We start from the raw sequence: 27022 nt of genomic DNA, 5'->3' as shown, positions 1-27022 counted from the left end.
TTTGGTCTTGACAAGACTGAAATTTTGTAGCTATTTTATCAGTTGGTTTAATTTGTATTTCTCTTAATTGGAAAACTGGAACAGTTTTTTAACTTACTGACAACAATGGGTATTCTCTTATTTAAAAACTGTTCATATCCTTTGACCACATCTCCAGTAGTGAGTGAATACCACACCCATTCCTTAAAGGTAATGCACATCAGATTGTTTTATTTAAAATATTTTTCCCCAATAATACTTCTTTGCTTTTCACTTTGAAGTCAGTCCTATTTGTAATCCTGTTATTTTTGCATGCTAATCAAGCATCCACTTCATCTTCAATAATTTCTTCTTTTTGATAAACATCTTTTTTCTTCACCATAACTGAAAGGAAATATGCTATTTATTTTTCTCCTGGTTTTAAAAAGTATATATTTTGATCACTGATTCAAATGAAATTTGTTATAGATATATGGTATGAAGTTCTAAGCTAAAACTATTTTTTGGCCTTCTACAATCCAATTTTCCCTTGTTTTCACTAAATAATGACTCCTTTCCTCAGTGCTTTTGAGTCTTGGATTGATCATTCTTCATCTGTTAAATGAAAGGCAGAGTAGTAGAGTGTCGGTTACTCAATTAGCATTCACTAAGCAGTGACAACATGCCAACCTACTAGCTGGGGACACAAAGAAAGGCCAAACCCCCCAGCCTCTGCTCTCAGGAGGCTCACAGTCTCATGAGAGACAACATGCACACAACATACAAACCAGATCTATGCAGGATAAATCGGGGATAGTCTCTGAGAGAAGGCAGTGAGATGCAGGAGGACTGGGAGAGGCTTCTTGTGGGAAAGGAAAATTTTATCTGAATCATGATGGAAACCAGGGAAGCCAGGAGACAGAGCAGAGAGGAGAGTGCAGCAGATGGCAAGTGAAAACTCTCAGAGTGGGAAAGTGGACAAAATCCTGGTTTTAGAATCAAAACAAATTGTGCTCAAGCCTACACATGATGATTGCCGCCCTCAGCAAGTCACTTAACCTCTCAGTGCTTCCAAGCATCCATCTAAGGCTAGAAGTTGCCCAGGAGGCACCAATGTACATCTGGCAAAGGAAATTTACTCCCTGATGGTTCCTTAGAGCAATAAAATCATAAGGTTGGTTCAGTCTATTAAATACGTGAGGTTCTATTTCTGTGTTCTCCCATTTTTTTTACCCAGTATCAGTTTTTCTAATTTACAACTGCATTATTCATTTTAAAATCTGCATTTCATCCATTTTATTTTTCATGGGTCCTCTTGATATTCTTGGGTGGCAGGAACCACATCTATCTGGTCAAACATTTTATCAAATTATCTCACATTAAGATGTTCTACCTGCCAATGCAACTAAGTAGCCATTAATGAAGGCAGTTCACAAGCTCTAACAATTCCTCAACCCATACTCACCCTCTTGCCAAGCTAAGTATCCAGAGATTCTTATTTAAAGTCAATTAACATAATGTAAAAATGGGGCAAGCTGCTTAGAAATTGAGGCAAAATCTGTTTGTGGCCTATTTATCGTTAGCTATAGTCCCTACCCTAGTCCTTATTTTAAGTATCACCTCTCAAATTATTTCCATACCCTTACTAAGAGGCCAGCCAGATTTACGGTATGGTGGTAAAAAATTACTTGCTTTAAACTGTCCATTCTTATTTAATTTGTTTTAAAATGTTTATAAAGTACCTCTTTATGAAAGGCAAAATGGCTGTCTGGGACACAAAAACATATGTCGCTGTCCATGTCTCAAAGGAATTAACAATCAAATTTTTCTTCTTCAGTTATTCCAGTTATGTCTGACTCTTTGTGATCCTAGGATTGTTGATTGATTTTAAACTCTCATAACCCTGCTTTACTCTTCTCTCTCCTATTAGACTATAAGCTCCATATGGGCCTATGTATTAAAACAAAATGGCATTAATCATTTTGTGTAACAATAACAACTTGCCTTTTACATCATGCTTATCTGTTGAATTGAGTAAGATAAAACACTAAGGCTAAAGAAAGTATGAAAGATAAACTTTCTTAATTTTACCATCTAAGATTAAACTCTTAAAGTAGAAGAGAGAAAGAGGGAAAATTTAGGAGTACCTATAAAGTAAGAATTGGTGACATCATAGGCAAGGGAAGGCAGATAGACATACATATTTCACAAGCTCTAAGTTCTGACTGTTCATTAGGCAACTGTCATCAATTCACTGAAAACTCAAATGCAATTACTCCCTATTTAGTACCTTGAAGTATTTCTGGTCAAATAAGGCCTGGCGCTGGCTTTCTGTTTTGCTGATCTCAGAATTTCTGTTGTCTAAGCTCTCAGACTTATCTTCTCCGATGAGTTCTTGTAATCTATATAACAAAAAAAAATTAGTCCACACAAAATTTCTCTAAAGAACAGTTAGCTATAAAATACCAGGTCTCAAGGAAATAAAACAATAATCAAATTAGACTTGCATCACTTAGTATGTTTTAAAGTAAAACTCTACCCCCCAAACATGAATCTCACCACCTGTGATGTCTATGACATGTCTGATCCCAAAGATGTTTTTCTTTAATAACTCCCTTATAAAATGCAAATACTACTGGGAAGGCCATATCTTAAACAATTAACAGACAGTTGGACAACTTGATTTTTAACCACAGAATCTGAAGAGATGGAAAGACACCTGATAAGTCATCTAGTTCAATCTCCCTTCCATCCAATACAGGAATAACCTCTACAGCATTTCCAAAAGATGCTCCTCCAGCCTCTGCTTAAGTTTCCAGTGACATAGCTCATTACTTTCATAGGCATGTCATTCCACTGTTGGAAGAGCTCTTAAAAGTAGAATGTTCAGGGGCGGCTAGGTGGTGCAGTGAATAGAGCACTGGCCCTGGAGTCAGGAGAACCTGAGTTCAAATTCGGTCTCTGACAATTAACACAAAAACTAGCCGTGTGACCTTGGGCAAATCACTTAACCTCGATTGCCCTCCAAAAAGCAGGAAAAAAAAAAACTAGAATGTTCTTATTTTTACTGTCCCAAGCATATTTTTTTCTTTAAAAAAATTAGTTTTATTATAATTATATTTGTATTTATTCTATGTATTTATACTTATGAAAATTAGTTTTATTGATGTCTTTTGTTTTCATATCAGTCGTTGCCCAATATGCCCCTTGACACACATACACCTGATGTATTATAACTCTCTTATAACAAAGAAAAATAGAAAAAAAAGACACAGTAATGACATCTAACAATATATGCGACATTCTGTACCCACTCTAACAGATGGAGGAAAATGGTTCTCCATCTGATTGTTCTCTGGTGCCAAGATTGGACAGGACAATTACTCAGATTCCTTTTAACATTTTTTCATTTATATTATCGTAGTCAAGTATAAATTCTTCCTATTTTGCTATCTGTATTCATTCACACAAGTTTACCTACATTTCTCTGAATTCCTCATTTCTTACAATGTTATAATATTCCATTACATTTATAGATGATGATTTGTTCAACCTTTTCAATGATAGGCACACATTTGCTGCCAGTTTTTTGCTACTACAAGCTAAGTTACATTGTTTTTGATAATTGAAAGTTTCAGTATATTTCTTTAATCTCTAATAATTTTAGCTAAAATAACTAGAAACATTTCCTGGAGGTGGGAATTTCTGCTGGGCAATGGAGGAACTGTAGGATTTGCTTAGCCAATCAGTTAGCCAATAATCATTTACTATGTGCCAAGTACCATGTTAAGCACTGGGAATACAAAAGTAAAAGCAATGTTCCTGACCTCAAGGAGCTCACAGTCTACTGGGGAGACAACATATGAGTAATTATGTACATATAAAATATACACAGAGTAGATGGAGGGTAATAATCTCAGCAAGAAGGCACTATTGGGGGTTGGAAGTAATGGGTAAAGTACAGTAAAGTAAAGTAAAGTCTTTCAGCAGAAGGTGGGATTTAAACCGAGTACTGAAGGAAGTTAGAAAAGCTAAGAGTTGGAGGTATTGCAGGAGAATATTCCAGGTATGGGCTACTATAACCAGGGCAAAGGGATAGAGTTGAGAGATGGAGTATCATATTCAAGCAGGCACAACTTAAAAGAGGATATGATCTCTGTAACAACCATAATTACCACTCCTAATACCACCAACTCAAACTAAAAAACTTCTGTGGCCAGCATAACCTCTATTTAATGTCATTTGTAACCCATCTACATATTTCATATCTAACCAGGTACATCTAATATGAAACCATGTGACCACATTATGTAAATAGATGAATAATATTCAATGATAAAATAAAGCAAAACAAAAACAAAATAATAAATATATTTAAGTAAAATATAATTACTTTATGTTTTTCTTAAGCGCCTTCTCCAGTTTCTTCACCTGTTGTTTATAAAGTCTTAAATCATGCGATGAGGGCCTATTATAAATAAATTGTTAAATATATTCAATTTTGCTAAACTAAGAAAACTAAAAAGATCAAGACTAATAAAACATTCCCTAAATGCAACAGACTGGATATTAATAAAAGTCATTTATAATAAAAAATAAATTTACATTTGCTCAAGACAGCATATCATGTTCATGTTCAGAGGTGATCCAATGCAGGAAGTCATACCATGATATCAATAGCATATCACAGCTGATAGGAGACTATCTCAAATATCATTTTTCCAATATCCTTACTTCATCTCATCTATTTCTTCACTTTCCATAATCAATCAATACGTATTTATTAAGTGACTACACTGTGCCAGGCTTTGTGCTAGGCACTGGAGATACAAGCACTAGTATGACTAATGTTCTCTCTCTCCTCTGAATTCTGTCTCCTTCAATTTGGATGCCTTTGTCATTATTTCCCCTTCCCCAAACCTGAACCCTTGTTTCCCTGAGATATACCAGCAGAATCTAGGGCTAGGATGGCAGAAGAGGGAACATTCAACAGATTCCAAATTTGATAACTTACACTTTTCTCACCTGTTTTCTAAATCTTTGCGGAGATTCTGATTTTCACATGAAAGTTTATCGTTCTTGGCTTTAACAGCTCTAAGTTGATTCTGCAATGACTATAATACATACCACACAGAGACAATAAATTATTGTGAATTATTACCTAACATTTAAAGTAAATTTTCATTAGTCATGGATCCCCCATACCGTGAGAAGGTTCTTATAATTTGGTGTGCCATCCAGATCTACAAAGTCCTCTTTTCCTCCTTCTTCGGCATCTGTATCTTCTTTATAGTGCCTATGAAACAAAAGGTATGACTCTTCTGAAAATTCTTTATGTACAAAGGTGCAATTTTACTAACAAAAATCAAATCAATTAAACAATAGTTCAATATCTTCAATATAAATGAAAATTCATTTTCAAAAAAATATCATTTTCCAGTTGCTCCTGTTCGAGAGTGGGTAGATTTGCTTTCTAATGGAGAGTTGTGACATTGTTATGTCCTTCCATGCCCTTAATTCATTAAGATGAACAGCCACACTCTTCTGGTTGACCAACAGCACCCTCAAACTAAATAACTAAAGCCTGATCCACGATAAAAGATCAACTTAAATATCTGACACCATACTCTGATCATACATCTGATACCATACATGGTTTTCAAACTCTCAAGATCCTTACAGCTATATTTTGCCAATTAAGGTACACAGTAAATTGTAATGTATTAAGACAGAGATTTCTTCAAATGTGTACCTTCCAAATGTAATCTTTTGTTTAGCTTTGCCAAAATCTTTATAGGTTCTCAAGAAGCAGTAATTGGATTCTAAGCAAGGCCTGTGTCCCTTTGCTTCCACTATGATATGGGATTCTTACTGTTCAATATTCTTCCACATGTTGCCTTTTTCCTCCGCTGCCATGTGGAAAACTCAGCAAAACCAACAACGATACCAGTACTTTTAACATTATGAGCAGTAATAAAGGTAGGTATCAGAGAAATCCTGCCTTAACTTTAACCAGGTAGATTAACCAATTTTCCCTTGGTTTCAATGTCATACCCACAGAAAATTGAGTCAGAGCACAGTCACAGAGGAACCCTGCCTCTCCTCGTAGAGCCCATTCCTTTTACTCCTCTTTATTTCTAAAACAATATTTTTGAACATTATTTCCATCAAGTGGACAGCACAGAATATAACAAGTATTCTACGGAATATATTTCCTGTTAAGATGTTTATGCCATCTCGGAATAAATTTATCCTAAACTAATAATAGATTTCTTATTCCTGTGTTATTTTTCCAATTCCTTAATTTGTTTAATCCTAACAGGTCAAGGAAATACTAGTACAAACATTAGTAGTCTATCACATATAATAATGCCTTTTACCTTCAACAGGTAAAGAATAGACAAAGTGAGACTGATAGGCAATCATTTTACATTCTTTTTTTCCCTGTCTTCCTAAACTACTAATGTACTTTCCCAGAACTTCAAAAAAGCTGGTTAGCCCTATGCTGGCAAAGTCTATTGCCTCATCTATTATTTCTGTTCTTTTCCTCAGGTGGTCCCTCAGACCTATTCCAAAGGTTTCTTTCCTCTTGGTGAGGAAATTCTACCTACTCTTATAGTTATCTATTAGTAGCATTCAGAGGAAGCTACTCTGAGGACCAGAGTTCTGTAAATTGCATATCTGTCAAAGAGGCTCTATACCTCCAAGGATCAGTGGCAAAAAAAATCTTGACTTCCCTAGTTCTGTTAATGGTACTGCCATTCTCTCAACTAGCAAAGCTCGAAACTTGAGAGTTGTCTTTTATTCATCCCTATCCCTTACTCACCATATTCCATTACCAATTACTGCTGGAATAGTCCTTCAAAATGCCTTTTCATTACATCCTTTATTACCTCAGCATAGACTATTTCAATAGACCTCTCAAGTGGTCTCCCTAATTACCATTTCTCCCCAAAACCTGCCTATCACTATCAAACTGTTCTGACACTTTGATGGATGCATGATTATCATCAGTGTGATTACACCTTCTGATCCTATACAGTTTTTGTCCATGTTTTCCTATAAATCTCCTGCAGAGGATCGATCCAATGTGCCAGAAAGTCTTGTTGTTGCTGTTGTTGTTCGGTCGTTTCAGTCATGTCTCACTCTTCATGACCCTGCCTGGGGTTTTCTTGGCAAAGACACTGGAGTGGTGTGCCCTTTCCTACTCTAGCTCATATTTACAGATGAAGAAACTAAGGCAAACCAGATTAAGTGACTTGCCCAGAGTCATACAGTTAGTAAGGGTCTCAGGCTGGATTTAAATTCAGGTCTTCATGATTCCAGGCCTGGTGCTCTACACACTGCCACCTAGATCTAAGATCCATCAACTCCTTTTATACCTCATAGGCAAGTTATACTGGGGACAAGCCACAACTATGTGTCTTTCTTCCATTACCCTTTAGTTTACCTGATATGATTCTTCTGAGACAGCAGAATTTCATAATTCATAGTTATATGGTTATTGATGCTCAAAAGAAGGCTAAGTTGGAGATCACTGAAAGCACTGTATTTTCCCAACTGCAATCTAGTCCAATTTTATAATCTTATTCAGTTCTAATCCAGTTCACTATCTGTCTGAAGTGCCTATCTAACACATAGTCATGCCAGATTAGTCTTCCTAAAACATTTTCCCATGTTACTCCTCAGTTGTTTTCAAGTCATGTTCAACTCTTTGTGATCCCATGGCATTTTCTTGGCAAAGATACTGGTGTGGTTTGCCATTTCCTTCTCCAGTTGATTTTACAGATGAAGAAACTGAGGCAAACCAGGTTAAATGACTCCTCAAAAATCTTTATAGTGGTTCCTGGCAATCAAGGCCTTACCACCATCCTACATTTCTTATTTTATCTCCTATGTCTTTCCTTTATTCCAGTTTACATGGTTTATTCCCTGGCCTTTTGCCTTCTCATTCCATGCCTTGTCTTTTTGAGCTTATGGCTATACTCTTCAAAGCCAAACCCTTCCAATGCCCTTCCTCTCTACCTCCTCTACACCCTTCAAGACCCAGCAGCTCAAATCCTCATAAAATTTTCCCTGGCTACTCCAGCACAGAATGATGTTTCCCTGTAAACTTACTGGCTGTGCCATTCATTTGGCTAACATGAGGCATCTTTTCCATTGTTATTCTTTAATCATGTACTATAACTGTTAAAACATTTTTCACAGGTTTCTGTCTTGTTTCCCCAAGTAGATTCTAAACTCCATGAAGATCTTATATATCTCTGTATCCGCTACTGTCACCTCACACACATCACTATACACACACTACATGAAAACACAAATTAAATGCAAATGAAGATATCTGACACAACACGACTTCAGAAGTGATACAGTTTTCTTGGCCAAATGATACAAGTAGTTATGACCACCATCACTGTTTTCTAAGCATCCAACGAGGTGTCAAGTGAAACTTCTGCAACCACGCAGTTCAGACAAATTAATGCTCTAACTATAACATTTGTAAAAAGCAGAAAATCATACCTATGGGCATATAATAATGCTTGTAAAGTGCACTGATGTCCTCACATTAAAGGCACTTTATGGAATACTGGCCTCCAAAAAGAACAGACCCGTTTCCTTAGATTACTTTTGCCTTGCATTTGCTTTAGCTGCTTTAAGTTGGCAAAAGTACCTATTCTTTGGGCTCATTTCTTAATCAGAGATAACAATTCTGTCCATATCTGCAAACCTGATTTTTCACTTGTCACTTTCAGATTTTATGCTATCTGTATCCTTATTAGGCATTTTGTTAAAAGCCTAGTTTAAAGCTATATATCTAATAAGCACTGAATAAAGATTGACTAATTATAAATATTAATAGGGATGCAACTGTGATGAAATCCAACAAACAAAAAAGAAAAGACTGTTTTTATATTAGCAACAGACTAGTGATTTACCAAGTATACTAACATTAATAAATCAGGTCACTCTAAGAAGTATCTTCAAGAGCCTTATTTGTGGTGTCAAATGCTGGTCAATTTCCAAAACAAAATTTCAAAAGACAGCATGAACATTTAAGCAACCATTTAATACCTAGTAATTTTTTTGTTCTTAAAATTGAATTTAATTCTACCTTAGTTCCTTTTGAATTTTCCTAATTTTGGATTCATAATAATCAATCAGGATAAGCAACCTGGAAAAAATAAAATACATTCAAAGTCTTCCTGAATGCTGCATTACAATATTATTTTTGGTATAATTATTTCAAAATTCAGTAATAACTTAGATAAAAAAAAACATGGCAGCTTGTTCTATTTAATGCCCCATTGCCAGAGCAATGTCATATGACAATTTGCAGTTTAATTTAAAATTAAATTAAATTTAAAATTTAAAAACAGTATTTAAAAAGAATTTTAAAACCAGAAGTCTTCTTTAGACTTTTTCTAATCACGTTAACCTAAATCTTAGTTATAATGCCGATCACGTTTAATTTCATGATCACTAATGTAATTTCTAGTGTCAATTTCTCTAAATGCTGAAGATATGAAATAACATGATACTTCTCATAAACAATTTTGCTGAAAAAGAGGCAAAGGAAAGAGTCATTTGCCTTGTTTTTATCTTTTAAATAAGACAAGTCCTTCTCAATTGTTCAAAAAACTTATCAGATTTATGTTAGCACAACATTCCCAATTAAGACTGTAAGATGTTTGAATAAATTTTCAAATAAATTATCACTTACCAATCTGTTAAAATACTTTAAAAAAACATAAATTTTATTTCATTTAAATGGAAATGACTAATCTTTTCTAGATACATTAAGAAAAGGTTCACAACACAACAGCATCACTTCCATAATTCATCAATAAAAAGTAGTCTTGTGTGTCATAATTTCTAATCTAGGAATACAAAGCCATTGGAATCAAAACATCTCTTAGAAACCTCAAACCTCAGTGACAGAGCTACAATAATTATTAATATAACTATTAATAACTAGAAACTTAACAATTATCCTTATTGATCTTGGTGCCACAGAACAGATAATGAAATATCCCTCCTGTTGGTATAAACACTGGGGTTTTTGGGTACAGAACATCCATACCCTGTTGATTTTAGGTTTTTCTTCATTACAAGGGAGAGTTCAATGAGATAGGGGTTAGAGAGCAAGGTCATGGAGACTGAGTGGGGGAATATTTATTTGTAAATGACTATGATGAAAAATAAAAGGCACCAATAAAGATTTGAAATAAGAAAATTAAATTTAGAATTCAAAAATTATATTCTGAACAAGTTCAGTATACAATATGAAGCTTAAGTGTCTCAAACTATTCTCTTTATTATTTATCAAATTTAAACTTTTATTTTTATCTAAATTTTAGAGATTATAATGCTCTACATTAGAGATAAGAAACTCTGACCAAAGTAGGAAATGTAACACTCAATTCAGTTTCATTTAGCACAACCTAATGCCTACAAAATTGTGGGCTAGATGCTTAAAAATTCTCTTATCAGAAAAGGAAAGGTTCTTACAGGACCACAAATTTTTCCAAATGCAATATAACCCAGAGCAGGTTGGGAGAGGGTAGAAGGTAAAGAGCAGAGGGGGGACATTGTTACTGGTGAGGATTCACTCTACATCTGGCTGTCAGAACAGAGATGTGTGACCCTCTCCAAGCAGGAAGGGAAGATGGCACCAAAAGGCCAGACCCTAAAAAGTGGAGTCTATATAAAACAGGAACTGAACAAGGAGGAAATGTTGGCCCTTTCCCAGAACCTGGGTACCCTCCCTCTCCCTCTCTTTCTTTCTTGTTCTCACTGTCCCCTCCTTTAATCTTCTAAAGTTCCTTTATTTTTACTCATCTTTTTTTCATCCCTGCTTTCATTCCTCTTTCTCTCAATATTGATTATTTTGTCTTGCTATTACTAATATTTTTTGCTGTTTCTTTTGCTGAATAAAATGTGTTTCCTATTCTTACTTTAAAAATCAGATTGCTGAATATTTTATATTTGCCTCTCTTTCAAAAAACTCTAATTTCAGTTTTCATTTACAAATGGTCTTGGCCTGATTTTTCCCCAGTGATACTTGAAAGAGAAAGAAAATTCTTTACTACTGCTCAATACAAACAGGTAAACCAATTCATGTAATAGCTATCTGAAATAAAATTTTAAAAATCAAAATAGACCAAAATTCAAATTGAAGTGGGTTTTAAAAATCATAATAAGTCTGACTATGTATTAATTTAATTAGAAAATTTACTGTTTATCCACGACAGTCTGCGTTGCTTGTTTGCAAAGCCGGTTAAAAACTCTTTTCTGAGAGGCAACACGAAGTTCTTCCTCTTTCCGTAATTTGTGAATTTCCTTCTGCAGACAAGAAAGAGTTTTTTGTTGCTCCATCCATTTTTGTTCACACTGATGGTATTTTGACTGTAGAACAAAACAAAACCAACAATTATGGCAGGTAAATGACATAGTGTTTACAGACTGGTGTTTTCCAAAGACAACATTTCCACAATTAAGACCACCTACCTTCTCTGCATATTCCTGCTGCTAACCTAGCTTCAACTCCAAAAACATAAAATGGTTAATTACACATTCCAAAAAAAAATTTTTTTTTGTTTAAAATACAATTCAAGTGACAAAATGATAACAAGAAAACACATTAAATATTTTACAGGAGAGGAGAATTGAGGTGGGGGGCAGAAGAGGGTAAGGTTGCAGTGCTCAGGCCCATGGATAGGAAAGAGTTAGTTTATCAACTATCTACAATAACCTAGCTAACTTAATTTTAGCTTTTAGGACCGTATCATTATTATTCTTAACCATTTTATCTCAAAGAATAGGGATCAAGGTAATACGAGTCCTTTTCTTTAAGGAACAGAAAAACAGGATTCGTTGGCCACTCACAGGAGGAGAGCCACAAGAATACCATAAGAATAGCAGGCTAGCAGATTCCAGGTCAAAGAAATCTGAGGATAAACAGTATCTAATAATAATAATAATAAGTAGTAGTACTTATTTATAGCACTTTAAGGTTTGCAAAACATTTTTATATATTATCTCACATGGTCCTCGGAACAATCTTAGGAGGTAGAAGTTATTATTATTTTCATTTTATAGATGAGGAAGCTGAGGCAAAGAGAGATTAAATGACTTGGCCAAGGTCACACAGTTCAATGAGCTATCTGAGGCTAGCTCTGAACTTGTCACCTAGTTGCTTAGGAGTACTACTAATACTAGAATGATAGAGAGGTTTTCAACAGAGACTGGAGGACCACTTAGGAGCCAAGATATAGAACTAGAGGGATCCTCTCAAAGGTCACCTAGAATAAAAAGTTGAGGAAAATGAGGCTCAGGGAGTTTAAGTGACTTGCTCAAGACCACATGGGATTGCTGTAGAAGGGACTACTGGTTAGAGACTATGTGGCAGAAGGCAGCTGGAGGAGGATGTAAATGAATAAGTAGAAAGTAATTATAAAGGTGACTAGGAGAGGACTGGAATTGTAAAGAAGGCCAGAAATTGAATTTGGGAATATTTAAGGAAAAGTTGAAGAAGTGTGAGCTGATCTGAAGGAGAGGGAGAAGGGCTTAATTTCAAAAACAGTTTAATATGTAAAAGAAATGCTAGAAATATACTGAAGAAAAGAAAGACTTAAGAAGGGGACTGATAAGACAGGCTAAGTAACAACAACTGGTAAGACAAGAGGAAACTAAGCACAGCTGTCACACTGCTGGGAACTTCTAAAGAGAATATCCAGAGGTTAACAAGAAAAGCTGTAATCACCCACAAGCAGTTTAAATGGCAAGAAGCAATATCGGTTTCACTGTATGTGAACAGAAGGGGAAATTTTACAGTGTCTTGCAATGAGTTTACAACGTCTATATTTCTGACATGGCCAATAAGGATGTACAGGGCAGTCACTCTATAAGCAACTCAGTGCCTCTCACACCACACCACTACTTTTGGACCAGGCCTACAGGTATCACTGAGGAGAGCAGTGCCTATAAAGGGGCCCATCTTCTTCAACACCACCAACATCAATGCTGACCCGCTGCTTCCCACTGGCAAGTAAGCCCAAGAGCATCTACAATTCTGCTTCTAATTCAGCCAAGGAACCAGCACTGCCCCCCTCCCACAACTTCACCCTGGTTCCCTCCCCATTCCAATCCCAGGAAGCAAATTGCAATTACAACTGCTAAAGACCCAGAAAAGCAAGTTCTTGACAGTAAAGTCCTCAGCACTCTCAAATGGTCCAATATCAGAAACCTATGTCATTTTATCAACAAAAATCACATTAAAAATTAATTAACATCTGCTTTGCCAATGCACCCTAAGAACCATGGGATCTTTTCTTCTAACTTGCAGCTGAAACCAGCTATATGTGTTATTAGAATGTGAGCTCCTTAAGACCAGGGAATATATTCCTTTTTGATTTGTATCCTTATATGCTCTGCCCATAGTAAGCACTTAATAAATGCTTTTTTCATTCATCATCACTAAGTCCTTGAAGAGACAAATGCAGCACATTTTATGTAAGCATTTTAAGAGGTTAATATAAGACCATTATTTTCTTTTTTTTTTTTTTTGGATTAACAATCTTGCTTTAATCAATCAAACATCATTTACCTAGTTCAGGGGAAAAGGTCAGCACCTTGAACTTCAGAGTACACAGACACGTTATAAGCACAAGTTACAAGACAGAGAAACATTTCAATAAGTCAGGCCTCCAACTGTCCAACCATTACATCCATACCTAGTCAGTTACCAGAGAGGGAAGCATCAACATCTGGGTTTTTCAAAGCCGGGGGGGGGGCTCTCAATGGCTGCCCAGAGTCTCGCCTGGTCAAATCACACAACATTTCTCAAAGTAAGCCCCCATATCATTATTTTCAATCAAGTAACATAACATTTTATTCGTTCAGGCTCATAAGAACTCAGATCACAATGACAAACTACCCCTTGCCTGGAATGTTTTCCCTCCAAACCTCTGCCTCAGTGGGAGGGCAAGGACAGATAGAGAAGGGGTTGGAAAAGAGTCATTCAGGAGTCCTCTTTTTTTTTTTTTTTTAAACAGAGAGAAAAGTATAGAAGGAAGATCAGAAAAAGAGGCCAGGCTTTAAAAGCTAGAGGTTGATTTTCATTACATTCTTGGAAAGAAAAGCAATCTGTACATTATCAAGACCTACAGTTTCATGTGTATCCCATTACCTTCAGAATCAAATATAAAATCCTCTACCTTGCATTTGAAGCCTTTCTCAACATCCCCTTCCTACTTTTAAAGTCTTCTTATACTTTACTACCTGCCTTCCATGTACTCCACCTTGTTGTTCCTCTCGAGATACTCCCTCTTACAACTGGGCATTTTCTCTGGCTGTCCCCTCTGCCTGAAACGCTCTCCTTCCTAATAGCCACCTTCCCTTTAAGTCTCAACTCAAATCCCACTTCCAGCTAATGCCTTCCCTTCTAAGATTATTCTCCATTTATATGGAATATACCTGGCACGTGCACAGCTCTTTACACACTGCTTCTCCCATCTGAATGTGAGCTCCTAAAAGACAGGAACCATGTTTCTGCCTTTCTTTTTATATCCAGAACCTAGCAAAACACCTTGTATACAGGAAGCACTTAATAAATGCTTGTCTGACCAACTGACCAGCCTAGCACAGGATAAGCATTCAATAAATACTTGTTGAATTAAACGGCATTCATTTTTTATTTTTATCATATTAAACATCAAAGCTGAATGAGGACTTTTTACCAGTCAATTTCCTTTAAACAGTGTAAGTCCTTAATTCTATATTCATAATTATTGACATTACTATAAATTACAACAAAATAATTCTAACGTATTTATAAATCACTTTCCATTTGAGATCTTATAGAAACATAGGTAACACTCATACCTGTGCAGCTTTTTGATCTTTCTGAAATTCTCTCCTTTGATTCTGTTGCTGAGAAACCATGACTACAGATTCTTCTTCAAGTTCAATGATTTTGGATTTCACACTATCCACGATTTGTTCCAAGTCATTAGCTCGTTTTTCTTCCTGCGAAGTTCGGATTTGTTCTTGCAGCAGTTCATCTCTGATTTAATAAACACACAATTCCTTCTCTTGGTTATAATATTAATCCATGTCAAAGACATAAGGTGAATTTTCTCAATTTTAGATTCAATAGTTTTTCCAAACTTCTAAGTCACTCTTAACATTTTGCTAACAATGGTAGAAAAGGTTTCCTTTAATATGCAAATATTTAAGACCATAGAAGAGGCCTGATGTGTCAAAACCATAAAAGATAAGATAGTGTTTTATTTTTTAATGTATACTTGTAAAAATATGTATTTATAGTCATAGAAATTAAAAGCAATTCAAAGCAGATTTTTTTCCCCTCAACAATACATCTTACCTAAGCTGCTGATTTGCTTCGATGAGCTGATGGATCATATTCTGATTCCTTGTACTGTCATCCACCAACCTTTTCAAAGTCTCTCTAATCCTCTGTGATGACTGTTTGTCAAAAACGATTAGATCTGGAATCAGACAAATTAAAATATTACCAAAAATTTGCCCAAAATGTAAGGAACTTTAATTTTGAAAAAAAAAATCAAATATAGATAGATATGTATAGGATATATAGTTATTACTTAGAGCATCATATATGATATGTCATAAATCTTATTGTATACCATATCTTATACTGTTATACATGTTATTGTATTTTATATTTAATAACATATTTTTATTTAACATATATAATTTGGAAAGGTAAAACTGACTTTTATCTAAACTTCAGAAACAAAGAGAATAAGGTCTGATTACCGTGTAGGCTTTTTCTATGTGTCCTTTTGACAAGAAACACTGGTTTTAAGCCATTCTTCATCAATAGTGTATTTATGCTTTCCCATTCCGCTTCTTCTTGCTATAATCATAGAGAAAGAAAAAAAAATTGCTGACAAGTTCTAAAGTAAAATTCACATATGTATTAGACTATAAATATGCTTTCTGCCTTTAGAGTATGGAAATTTTTGCTCTAAGCTTTGAAGGGAGAGAATAAGCAAGCTAAATAATAACTTTTAAAAGAGCATCAAAAACTCCCGTCAAGATTTTTAAAGTTTTTTACATTGAATCTAAACTCCAGAGTGAACTAATTTTATCTCTAAACAACAAACTCAAAGTCATGGGTGTTCATCTTCATTTTAAAATAATGTTCGATGTCATAAAGATTACATTGGTGGGGTGGCTAGGTGGCGCAGTGAGTAAAGCATTGGCTCCGAAGTCTGGAGGACCAGAGTTCGGCTCCAGCCTCAGACACTTAAAACCCACACAAAAATATACTAGCCGTGTAACCTTGGGCAAGTTACTTAACCCCAATTGCCCTCCAAAAAAGAAAAAAAAAAGATTACATTGTTTATAGGTTGAGGTCAAATAATTAACATGAAAATAGGACTCTGAAATACCTGAAAAAAAAATACACACACACATACGGTACACACACACTCCTCCCTTTCAATTATATAGGCACTGTAGCTATTAAAGAACAAAACTAATTTATCAGCTGGATCCCCAAAGTTAGCAGTAGATTAAAAAGAAGCCCAAAAGGAAGAATAATCAATTATACACTATAATAATCTAGAAAAAGGCAGGCAACCTATAGCACAGGTACCAGTATATGAAACTACTTAAAGGCATCAGTCTCCTCATCTGTAAGATGAAGAGATAAGTTATGAAGTACCCTTCAAACTCTAAATTTTATGATTCCATAATGCTATTTATTAGTGACATTTTGTTATTTCTGTATTCACTATTTCTCTTTCTTTTTCCTTATTGTTTTCTTTGACACTTGTGTATTTTGTTCTTTTCTATCCCTCCTTCTACTTTTCCTTCTTTATTCTGCAGGCCTGGGAGCTGAGTCCACAAGCACTACATAGCTTCACTGAGATGATACTGACTTTTAATTCAAGAACCAAATTTCAAGAAGCTGCAGTTCATGACCACTACTAACTCACTAAATTTAAGAGTCTCTTTCTCTATTGTAATACTTATTTTGGATTCCCAACAAATAATAATTTTGTTAATATAATTCAATCTGATTCAATTCAATAAACATTTATTAAGCACCTTCTATGTGCCAAGCACTAGGGATATAAAAAGAGGCAAAAGAGAGTCTCAGTCCTCAAGGAACTTACAATCTAATGAAGTAGACAACATGCAAACAGACAGATATAAAGTCAGGTATATACACAAGATAAAAAGGAAATAATTAAAAGAGGGAAAGAACTGGAATTAAGAGGGGTTAGGGAAAATTTCTTGTAGAAAGTGGGATTCTGATTGGAACATAAAAGAAGCCATTTTTTTGTATATTTTAAATGAATGGCCTTCAAGTCAGAACAAAGTGAACAACTCCGGCAGGTATAGGATATCATCCCAAAGTGCCTCATCCCCTGCCATATGAGATGAGGCTACAGGTGAGTCTACAATTCAACCTCTGGAGAACTGATCTTCAGGAATTTACTAGACCAGATCCCTGCCTGCAAAATGTCCAGGTCTAGCATCCTGGTGTTTAGAGATTGAACTCTCATAACAATACCACTCACCATTAAGATGCAATAAAATAAGGGTCTAAGTCAACTGGTATTTCTGCAGTGCTATAGCTAACAAATTCAAGCCTCCTATTTCCAATACTTGTGCTTCAGAGTCATGATCTACTGAGAAAAAAATTGCCTGCCCCTTCGACCTCTCCCCTAACTTTAATCCCTAACTCAGTCTTATCCCTCAGTAGTCCTTTTCCCTTCTCTCTACTCTCTTCCGATGTGAATGTATAAATGAATGAGTGAGTGAATGAATAAATGAATGAAAAAGCCAGGGTTCTGATGATGAAGCGTATTACCCACCTCTAGCATGCTATCTACCTTTAGACAGAGGGAATGAACTTAGGGTGCAGAACAAGACATTAATTTTTTGACATAGTGAGGGAATTTGTTTTGCATGACTATGTATGTTTGTTTAAAAAGGTTTTATTTCATGGGAAAGAAAACAGATTTTTATTAAGATTTAAAAAATTAAATTTAAGTAAAAAAAGAAAAAGTGCTCATTCTTAAAAAAAAAAACCGTAACAACCTCATCAACCTCTCAAGCTACTCCTCTTTATTCTTCCTTTCACTGAAACAATCTTAGAAAGTCTTCACATCTTCACTTGTCTCACCACTCATCACTTCTCGATCCTTTGCAATATGGCATCTGACCCTTTCCTCTTCCCCCACACACACATGCACACTTTATTAAATCATTTTCTCCAAGCTTACCAAAGATTCTGTCCATTTTTTTAAATAAACATCTTTTGCTTCTTACACAAGTCATTTCTCACTATCCGAGGTATTCCAATATTCTTAACACAGTTTTAAGTTTTGATAATTACAGAAGTAAAAAAATGCTACAAACTATAATTTGTTCAGTCATTTCCCAAATGATGGGTATCCACTTCTTTCTAATTCATTCACAAAAAGCCCTGCTACAAGCATATATGGGGCCTTTCTGTCTTTTACCTGATTCCACTATACACTTAGTCATGTGATCGTACTAAATCACCAAAGACTTTAATTGCAAGATCCAAGGGTCTTCTCCTTGTCCTCCTCGATTTCTCTGTAGTTCATGACAGCTAGCCAGCCCCTCTTCCTGAATTACGATTCTTCCTTTGGCTGTTATGATACTACTCTCTCCTGGTTCTTCTCCTACCTGTCTGACTGTTTCATTTCTGCCTCCTTTGCTGGATTATCATCTAGTTCCTGACTCCTCAGTGTAGTTATCTCCTAGAGCTGTCCCGAATCATCTTCTCTTCTCTCTCCACACTTTCCCCTTGATAACCTCATCTGCTCCTCTCAGTTTTAAAGTCCCATCTAAATTCCAGTCCCATATTTTCAACTGCCCATTGGATATACTATAGGCATCACAAATTTAACATGCCAAAAATAGAACTAAAAAACGTCCTCTAAAATCCATTCCTTCCTCAAAACTTTTACATTTATGTTGAAAGAACCATTATCTAGCCAATCTTCCCCTTCAATCATTCTTGGGTCTTCGTTCTCCCTCACTCCCTTTGTAAAATTGGTTGCCAAGTCTCACTGATTCTACTTCCCCAAATTTCTTGCATCTATACCCTCCCATTTCAGGTGATTAGACTAATTGGGATAGAGTCCTAACTGGCATTCCTTCATCTAGTCCAACTCCTCCTACTGAAATTCCTCCTTACATAGATGCCCAAATAATCTTCCCGAGGTACGTTGCTCACCATGTCACTGTGCTGCTTAATAACTTTCAGTGACTCCCCAATGCTTCTCAAAGGAAATTCAACTGCCTCAGTCTGTAATTTAAGACTACCCACAATCCAGTTCCAGCCTACTTTTCCAGTCTTACTTCATACTGCTCGCACTAAAAGTTAGTCTCCAAACTTATATTTTTATCTATTGCACAGGTTTCCTATACCTAGAATTCGATATCCCATCTCAGAATCCTTATCATTTGGGGCGGCTAGGTGGTACAGTGAATAGAGCACCGGCCCTGGAGTTGGGAGGGCCTGAGTTCAAATTCGGCCTCTGCCAGTGAACACAAAAACTAGCCATGTGACCCTGGGCAAGTCACTTATCCCCAATTCCCCCCAAAAAGCAAAACAAAAACAAAAAAACAAAAAAACAGAATCCTTATCTTCCTTCAAAACTCAATCAAAGTGCCACCTCCTGTGTGAAGCCTTCTGTAATCTCCCCAGGTATGTGTTTTGTCCCCTTCAAATTAACCAATATTGCACTTATTTGCTTCAAAGACATTACATCTACAGAAAATGTAACCACCTTGAGGGCATGAACCATTCTGATTTCATCACTGTATTCCCAGAGGCTAGCAAAGTAACTTACAAACAGTAGGCACTTAATGAATACTTGCTGAATTGCTTTAAATAAGAGCCTATATGAGGAACCTATGCAAAAATAACTTCAAAATTATGTAGCTGAATTCAGGAAAGAGCTAAACAATAGAAGAGAATCCCTTCCTCACACAAATATAGTGAATACAGCCTGGATTCAAGAAAGACCTAAAATAATGGAGGGGTATCCTTTATTCATGAAAATATAGTAAAAATGCCAATACTTCCCAAGCCAAATTACAAATTTTTGAAAATTAAAATGTTATGAGTTTCTTAAAATAGCTAAAGAAAAATACCTGACTTCCTGTCACAAGTATGTCTAATAATTCAACTGATGTAGGGGAAGTCAGTGGAATGACCGACTCTGTGTGATCAGATAAAGTAGGCAAAAAATCTTGATTGACCTGCGTAAGAAAATACCCACATAGAAGTTTAAAGTCAGTTATATTCTGAAGATCTTCTTATTTTCCCAGCCAAGAGTAGAATATTCTCTAACTCCATAATCTGCAAGATTAAGCCTATCCTAAATTCTTCTCTTTACATTAGTTAGGCAAATCACTTAACACATATCTGCTTCTTCATCTGTAAAATGGGGATTAATAATAGCACCTATCTCCCAGAGCTGAAGTGAGTATCAATGAGATATTGTGAAGTGCTTTGCAAACTTTAAATAGTGCTACATAAATATTAGATATTATCTTTAATTAACTAAACAACTAATCTGCCTTCAGAAATATTTTTGAATTGTGCTAAAAAAATTAACCTGATTATATACAAATAAATTGCAAAATAATTAAAGCATGTATAATTAGCCTAGCACACACTGAAAATAGTTTCATAAACTATTAAAAAGAAATATACCTGACTGGAAGTCATAGTCCAATCTAATAATTCATTAGCATCCTGGTTCAGATTTGATGCCATTTTCCATGCAGCCAAATGAAGCACAAGTTATCAGTGAAGAACTCTAACAGACCTGTATAACAGAAAGTAGGATTTTACGTCTGTTATTCTGAGGAGACATTTGCTCTAGTTATCCAAAACTTATCAATGTGATTCTATAGAGCATATGTTAGGTGCTAGAGAAGATACAATGTAAAGGTTACTATCTAGCAGAGTCCAGTAAAACTCTAGTAATAGAGGGGTGGCTAGGTGGAGTAGTGAATAGAGCACTGGCCCTGGAATCAGGAGGACCTGAGTTCAAATCCGGCCTCAGACACTTAACACAAAAACTAGCCGTGTGACCTTGGGCAAGTCACTGCCCTCAAAAAAAAAAAGCAAAACTAGTAATAGAACAAGCATTTCTTGGAGAAATCACAATAATTCTCACAAAGCATAGATAACTCTCTAAAGATAGAAAGGGAGAGAATTCTCAGGTTAGGATGGGGACTGTTTAACTTTTGTCTCTGGCTCTGTATCCCATTTATAAGAGATTAAAATGCTTTTTTTTAAGCTTTTTAAAAAAAAATTAACTGAAAGTATCCTTTTAGTTACCAATAGCCTCCCTCTGGCTAAATTCAATGATCTTTTTCAAGCCCTCCACCTTTATACTACAACTTATATTGCTGATTATTTTCTTCTTGAAATATTCTCCCCCTTTAGAGGTAACCCAGCTAAACTCTCTCAACATCCCCTTCCAAATAACTAAAATAATGCCTCAAATCAAATTTTGGAGTGGCAGAGCCAACAAAACATTGGGGTCAGACATCTTTCTAACCTAAGAAAACTTAGGTGACAAGAAGGTTGTGACACTGGAGAAGAGAGGCCTGTCTAGAGCCCACACATGCAGCAGCAACAGCAGCTGCAGTAGCAACTTCAGGAGCTCTCAGCCCAGAGACTGGAAAGGGGTCAGACAATGAATCAGAAAGAGATGATTTGGGGGGAGAGGGGGTGTCACAGTAAATAGAGCACCGACCCTGGCGTCAGAAGGACCTGAATTCAAATCTGAACTCACACACTTGACACTTACTAGCTGTGTGGCCCTGGGCAAGTCACTAAACCCCGACTGCCTTGCTTCCCCCTTCAAAAAAAAGAGATTATAAGGGACCCTTTTCCAGCACTGGGTGCAGCTGGTACTAATTGGCAACTCAACTACCCATACACAATTCTGGGGTCAGAGTTCCAGGGTAGAGAGGAGCATTTCTGATCAATCACAAGGGAGTAGGGGCCCCCAGGCTAAAGAGAAAATACTTCAGTCAGAGAAAAACAACTCAAATATTGTGGAGGCAGGGACGGCTAGGTGGCTCAGTGAATAGAGCACCGGCTCTGGAGTCAGGAGGACCTGAGTTCAAATTTGGCCTCTGACACTTAATACTTACTAGCCTGTGACGTTGGGCAAGTCACTTAACCCCAATTGCCTTGCCTTTCCCCTCCAAAATGCAAATACACACACACACACACACATATACACATATATATGTACACACACACACACACACACATATATATATAGTGGAAGCACAGGAAGGATTACACAAGATTCAGGAGCTTCCGTGGTAAAGGAGCAGCAGGCTTAGAATACAAAATTCTAGAAGGCAAAGGAGCTAGGATTACAACTAAGAATAATCTACCCAGAAAAACTGAATATAATCCTTCAAGGAAAAAAATGGACATTTAATGAAATACAGGATTTTCAAGCATTCCTGATGAAAAGAACAGAGCCAAATAGAAAATATAACATTCACACATAAGACTCAAGAGAAGCATAAACAGGAAAACACAAAAAAGTAATCATGTCTCAATAAAGTCAAAGTGTTTACATTCCTGTATGAGAAGATGATATATCTAACTCCTAAGAATTGTGTCATTATTAGGGCAGTTAAAAGGAGTTTCTCAGGAGCTCTTTTTGTTGATGACATAAATATCATGAATCAATGTGAGATATTTCAAAAAAAGGATTTTCTGTTCTATGAAAAGTTTCAGGCACCAGAAATGTAAGGTCATCTTATTATATTCAGGGCACTGTAAAATATTTTTACCCAAAATCCATTTAATCAATCAACAAACATTTGTTAAGCATAAACTAGGTTCCAGACACTCTGCTAGTACTGGAGATACAAGTACAAAGAATAAAACCATTCCTACTCTTAAAGGAGTTTACATTCTATGAGGGGAAACAATATACATAAACGTCTGTATATAAGTATAAACAAAATAAATACAAGGCAGCTAGGGAGGGAAGGAACTAAATACTGGTGTGGGGGTGGAGAGGAGGGGAGGGAAGGGAGTGTATGAGATGCATATTAAAAGGACAGATTCTATGAGGCAGAAGTAAGAAGGTAGTTCAACTGAGAGATGGGAACTGCCAGTGCTAAAATTCAGTTATTTCAGTCATGTCTGACTTTTCATAATCCCATTTGGGGTTTTCTTGGAAAAGATACTGAAGTGGATTGTCATTTACCTCTTCAGCACATATTACAGATGAGGAAACTGAGGCAAACATGCCCAGTTAAGTGACATGCCCAGGGTCACGGAACTAGTTAACTATCTGAGGCCAGACATAGTCAAGTCTTTCTGACTCCAGGACCAGCACTCTATCCACTGAGCAACCTAGATGCCCCAATGTTGAGATACAGAAAAGAACAGTAAATTAAAACTGAACTGTCTACTAGTGATCAAATTTTGCTCCAGAGAAGAAGTGATAAAATACATTTCCCTCCCTTCACTGCAGAGGTCAAGAACTAAAGGCAGAGAATTCTGAATATACTGTCAGTTGCAGATGATGCTAGTTGGTTTTACTGAACTATTTTTTTTCTTTTAGATCTTTGTTATAAGGTAAATTTTGCTAAGATGAGGGAAAGAGAAGTATTTGGAAACGAATGTGATATTAAAAGAGGCATTAATTTTTCAGAAGTCCAATTACCTGATATTCAAACTTAATTTACAGTTTTCGAATTATCTTTTAATGCATTCATTCACTCAACTAACTTTGGTTGTTTCCCTTATGTATATTTCATCTCCCTAAATAGCTTAAAAATTTCACCTTTTGGGTTTTTTTGTTATTTTTCCCCATTGTGCTGGAGACAAAGTAAGGACTTAATGTCTCTTGAATGAATGAATGGGTGAAATACATTTTTAAGTCATTCAGTTATAAATAAAAAGCAAAGTAAAGGAAAAAAAATCCTGATTAAATCCCAAGACATAAAAAGCATTTCAGACAACTTTAAATTTCACAAATTTGGGGACATACACTAGGATTACTTAATGTTAAGTGGTTAACACTAACAAGTTTTCATTATCAATTACAAAAAGGGCACAGAGGAATTACTATCAATGGATAAATAACAGAATTGTAAACACAGAAAACTTACTAATACTACAACAATACATGGTTACAGCTGATAACTTTAATTGTTGGCCTTCAATAATTACCGCCATAGGGGCAGCCAGGTAGCACAGCCAGTAAGAGCACCGGCTCCAGTGTCCGGATGACCTGGAGATGGAATCCCAGGCTCAGACACTTAGCACCCATCCAAAAACACCTGGCCATGTAACCTTGAGCAAGTTACTTAACCCCGATTGCTTAAAAAAAATTTTTTTTAAATAATAATTACCACCACAAAGAATTAGTCATCATGCTGTCCATACCTCAGTCTTGGGGAATACCTACTGCAACTTCTATTTTGTGGTTAAAAATGGCTATTTAATGAATGGCTGTCTAAAAAGACCTAGGTTCCCAAAAGAAACAGACAAACTATTTTTAAATTTTACTTCCCTCCTATAGTGGCAACCACACTGGCATACCCAGGATGGCTGCTAGCACAGGTTCTTAGATCTGCTTTTATTAGGAAAAACAGCCGTTTAAGGGGTCAATAATGTTTTTAAATTACATTCACTAGTTCAAGAGAAAAGTCAACACCCTTGACTTGAGAGAAAATACAAGCAAAGAAATAAAGACCAACAGACAGGGCTCTGACTGCCTGAATTAACTATAAACTTTATAGGCATCCCTGGATCCAGAGAGCCTTTACATCTGAGCAGTCCCAGTCCAGGAGTTCTGAACATATGGTCTCTCAGAATCTTGACCAGGGAATCACAAGATCCTTCTCATTAGCAAGCCCCAAATACAAAACACCAATTCAGAGTATATATACATATATATATATGTATATATATATATATATATATATATATATATATATACTCCTCAGAACCAGAAGGCATCATAAACCTCCTGACAGCAGTGCCTAATTAGAAATTAGCAAAGGTGTTAAAGACTTTCCTCTAAGCAAGTCTCCCCTAAGCAAGCTTCCTTTAATAGCCTCCACCTGAGGCCTATTAATGGGTGGAGAAGATCTTATATCCATTAAAATTACACCTCCCCATCTTAGAATGCTTCTGTGCTATTGCTGGGACTAGGGGAAACCATGTGCTTATACTCTTGTCAATAAACTGAACCTGATATAATTACGCTACCACTCCCTCCCATATGGCTTTTTGTTCATTCTCTCCCATCTTTCCTTCCCTTTGACTTGTTTTCCTTTCCCCCTGCCATTCTGGCACACTATACCTATAACTACTGGGTGCAGAATCTGTTTGCCCATTCTGTTCTGACAAAAAAATGTACTCATATACAATGTTCTGAAATGGAATACTCCTTCCTACCAGACAAAACATCACAAAATACTAAGTAGAATCACCTTTAGCAGGCTGCCAAATACACAGTCATTTTCTTTCCTCAGCTTCTTTCTATAATCATTAGTGACTGACCAACTATCAATCTGTGTACCAAGCTCTTCTCAGGAATCTGACTGCATTCTGAGAGAATCAAATCCGTACTTTCTTGCTTCCTTATCCCCATTTAGACTATTCTCCATGGCTGGAATGTTCTCTTTCCTCAACTGCACCTCTTGGTGCACTCCCTTCAAAGCTCAGTTCAAGTACCACCTTCTTCAAGAAGTCCTTCCTTTTCTTGCCCCCCCAAAAAATCAATGTGTACTTATTGTAATATATCCTACATATCCTCTATTTACTTATCTGTGAATGTGTTATAACCTCTATCAGCTATGAGGTTCCTGGGGGCAGAGACTATCTTATTTTACTCTTTGTATACTCAGCACATGGCACAGTGGTCGGCACAATGGAAACACTTAATAAATGCTTGCTTATTCTGCCCACAAGTTCATTTCCATGCTTTAGGCCTGTCAGTGATTCACAATGGTACCATATGCATTTTTACTAACTCCCTCAAAGAGTTGTTGTGAAAATCAAATGACATGACATTTATAAAAGTGTTTTGTAAACTCTAAAAAACAATGTAAACTGTTTTATTCTGACTTGAAATAAGTTCATCATTCATCTGTTCTAGTCACATGAGAAAGAATCAGGTTTTTACATGGCTTTAAATTTTCAAGAAACAACAGGCACTATGATTAGATTTGGACCAAATTTCACAATTTGGAGTGATCTGTAATGCAGCTGAACAAAAATTACACAATGTTGTAACAGCAACCTGTCCACTAAAGTCATACTCTGAGGGCTGCCTCATCTTTGTGGTGGGTTTGGTGGGCTCTCAAAGGCAAACTTTCACAGGTCCTACCAATCTGATTCAATGTATGAGAATATAGGACCTACTTTGTGTATACAAGGCCCTCTTTTGGTTCCAACCCGTTTCAGGCTACTCCCCTTCCCCAAGGTTCTCCTTTTACCCTTTCCATCTCCATGCCTTACTAATGGCTGGAATGGGCTACCTCTCCCCTCCCCAGCCTCACCTCCAGATTATAGCTCTTCAGTTCCTTCAGGATTCAGTTCAAGTTCTACTTCTCTGCAAAAGGCCCTCCCTAACCCTCTGTTCCCACCATACAAGTGACAAAAGCACTTTTCCTGCACCTGGGTTTCTCTCACAAATCCAGAATATCACCATGACTTGCATGCTTGTCTTTCCTCACCACCCTCTGATCTCCATTAGACTTGAAAACTCTTGGGATTTGGAGCCTGTGTCCTAAATGTTTCTGTATCCCTAACACCTAATAAACAGTTAGCAGTTCGCAGACATTGAACTTTTTTTTCATAGATGCTGAATAAGGCATATGTTTGGGAATACTGACAATGTGGAAATTCGTTTTCTTGATCACGCATAGAAGAGTCTGTTTTTCTTTTTTCTTTGGGGGAGAGATGATGACAGTAATTACAAACTGTAAAAATAAAATTATTGTTGAATTACAAGGTAAT

At 36.3% G+C, this 27022-nt stretch overlaps 1 protein-coding gene across 6 annotated transcripts in view; it reads right to left on the bottom strand.

The window, feature by feature from the left end:
• The window catches only part of CEP70 (centrosomal protein 70), a 261992-nt gene that overhangs the window by 9868 nt on the left and 225102 nt on the right, over positions 1 to 27022 (bottom strand). For 2 of the 6 annotated variants that reach the window (XM_069063887.1, XM_069063886.1), the window contains 10 exons: positions 20714 to 20828; positions 15760 to 15859; positions 15347 to 15470; positions 14845 to 15025; positions 11198 to 11367; positions 9074 to 9133; positions 5164 to 5254; positions 4984 to 5072; positions 4352 to 4426; positions 2249 to 2360 (listed from right to left, as the gene is read on the bottom strand). In XM_069063887.1, the coding sequence (XP_068919988.1) occupies positions 2249 to 2360; positions 4352 to 4426; positions 4984 to 5072; positions 5164 to 5254; positions 9074 to 9133; positions 11198 to 11367; positions 14845 to 15025; positions 15347 to 15470; positions 15760 to 15859; positions 20714 to 20776 (1065 nt within the window). In that variant the 5' untranslated portion in view covers positions 20777 to 20828. Of the gene's footprint in view, positions 1 to 2248; positions 2361 to 4351; positions 4427 to 4983; positions 5073 to 5163; positions 5255 to 9073; positions 9134 to 11193; positions 11368 to 14844; positions 15026 to 15346; positions 15471 to 15759; positions 15860 to 20713; positions 20829 to 27022 lie in introns of those variants that run through there. The other 4 variants (XM_069063890.1, XM_069063889.1, XM_069063888.1 and 1 more) reach the window with 4 other exon arrangements.

Source organism: Petaurus breviceps, unplaced genomic scaffold, assembly GCF_028583685.1.
Source record: "Petaurus breviceps papuanus isolate PSGF00001 unplaced genomic scaffold, PetGlider_PUasm1.0 90604, whole genome shotgun sequence".
In the NCBI taxonomy this organism is placed as follows: domain Eukaryota; kingdom Metazoa; phylum Chordata; class Mammalia; order Diprotodontia; family Petauridae; genus Petaurus; species Petaurus breviceps.
This window is presented reverse-complemented; position numbering and strand designations above follow the sequence as displayed.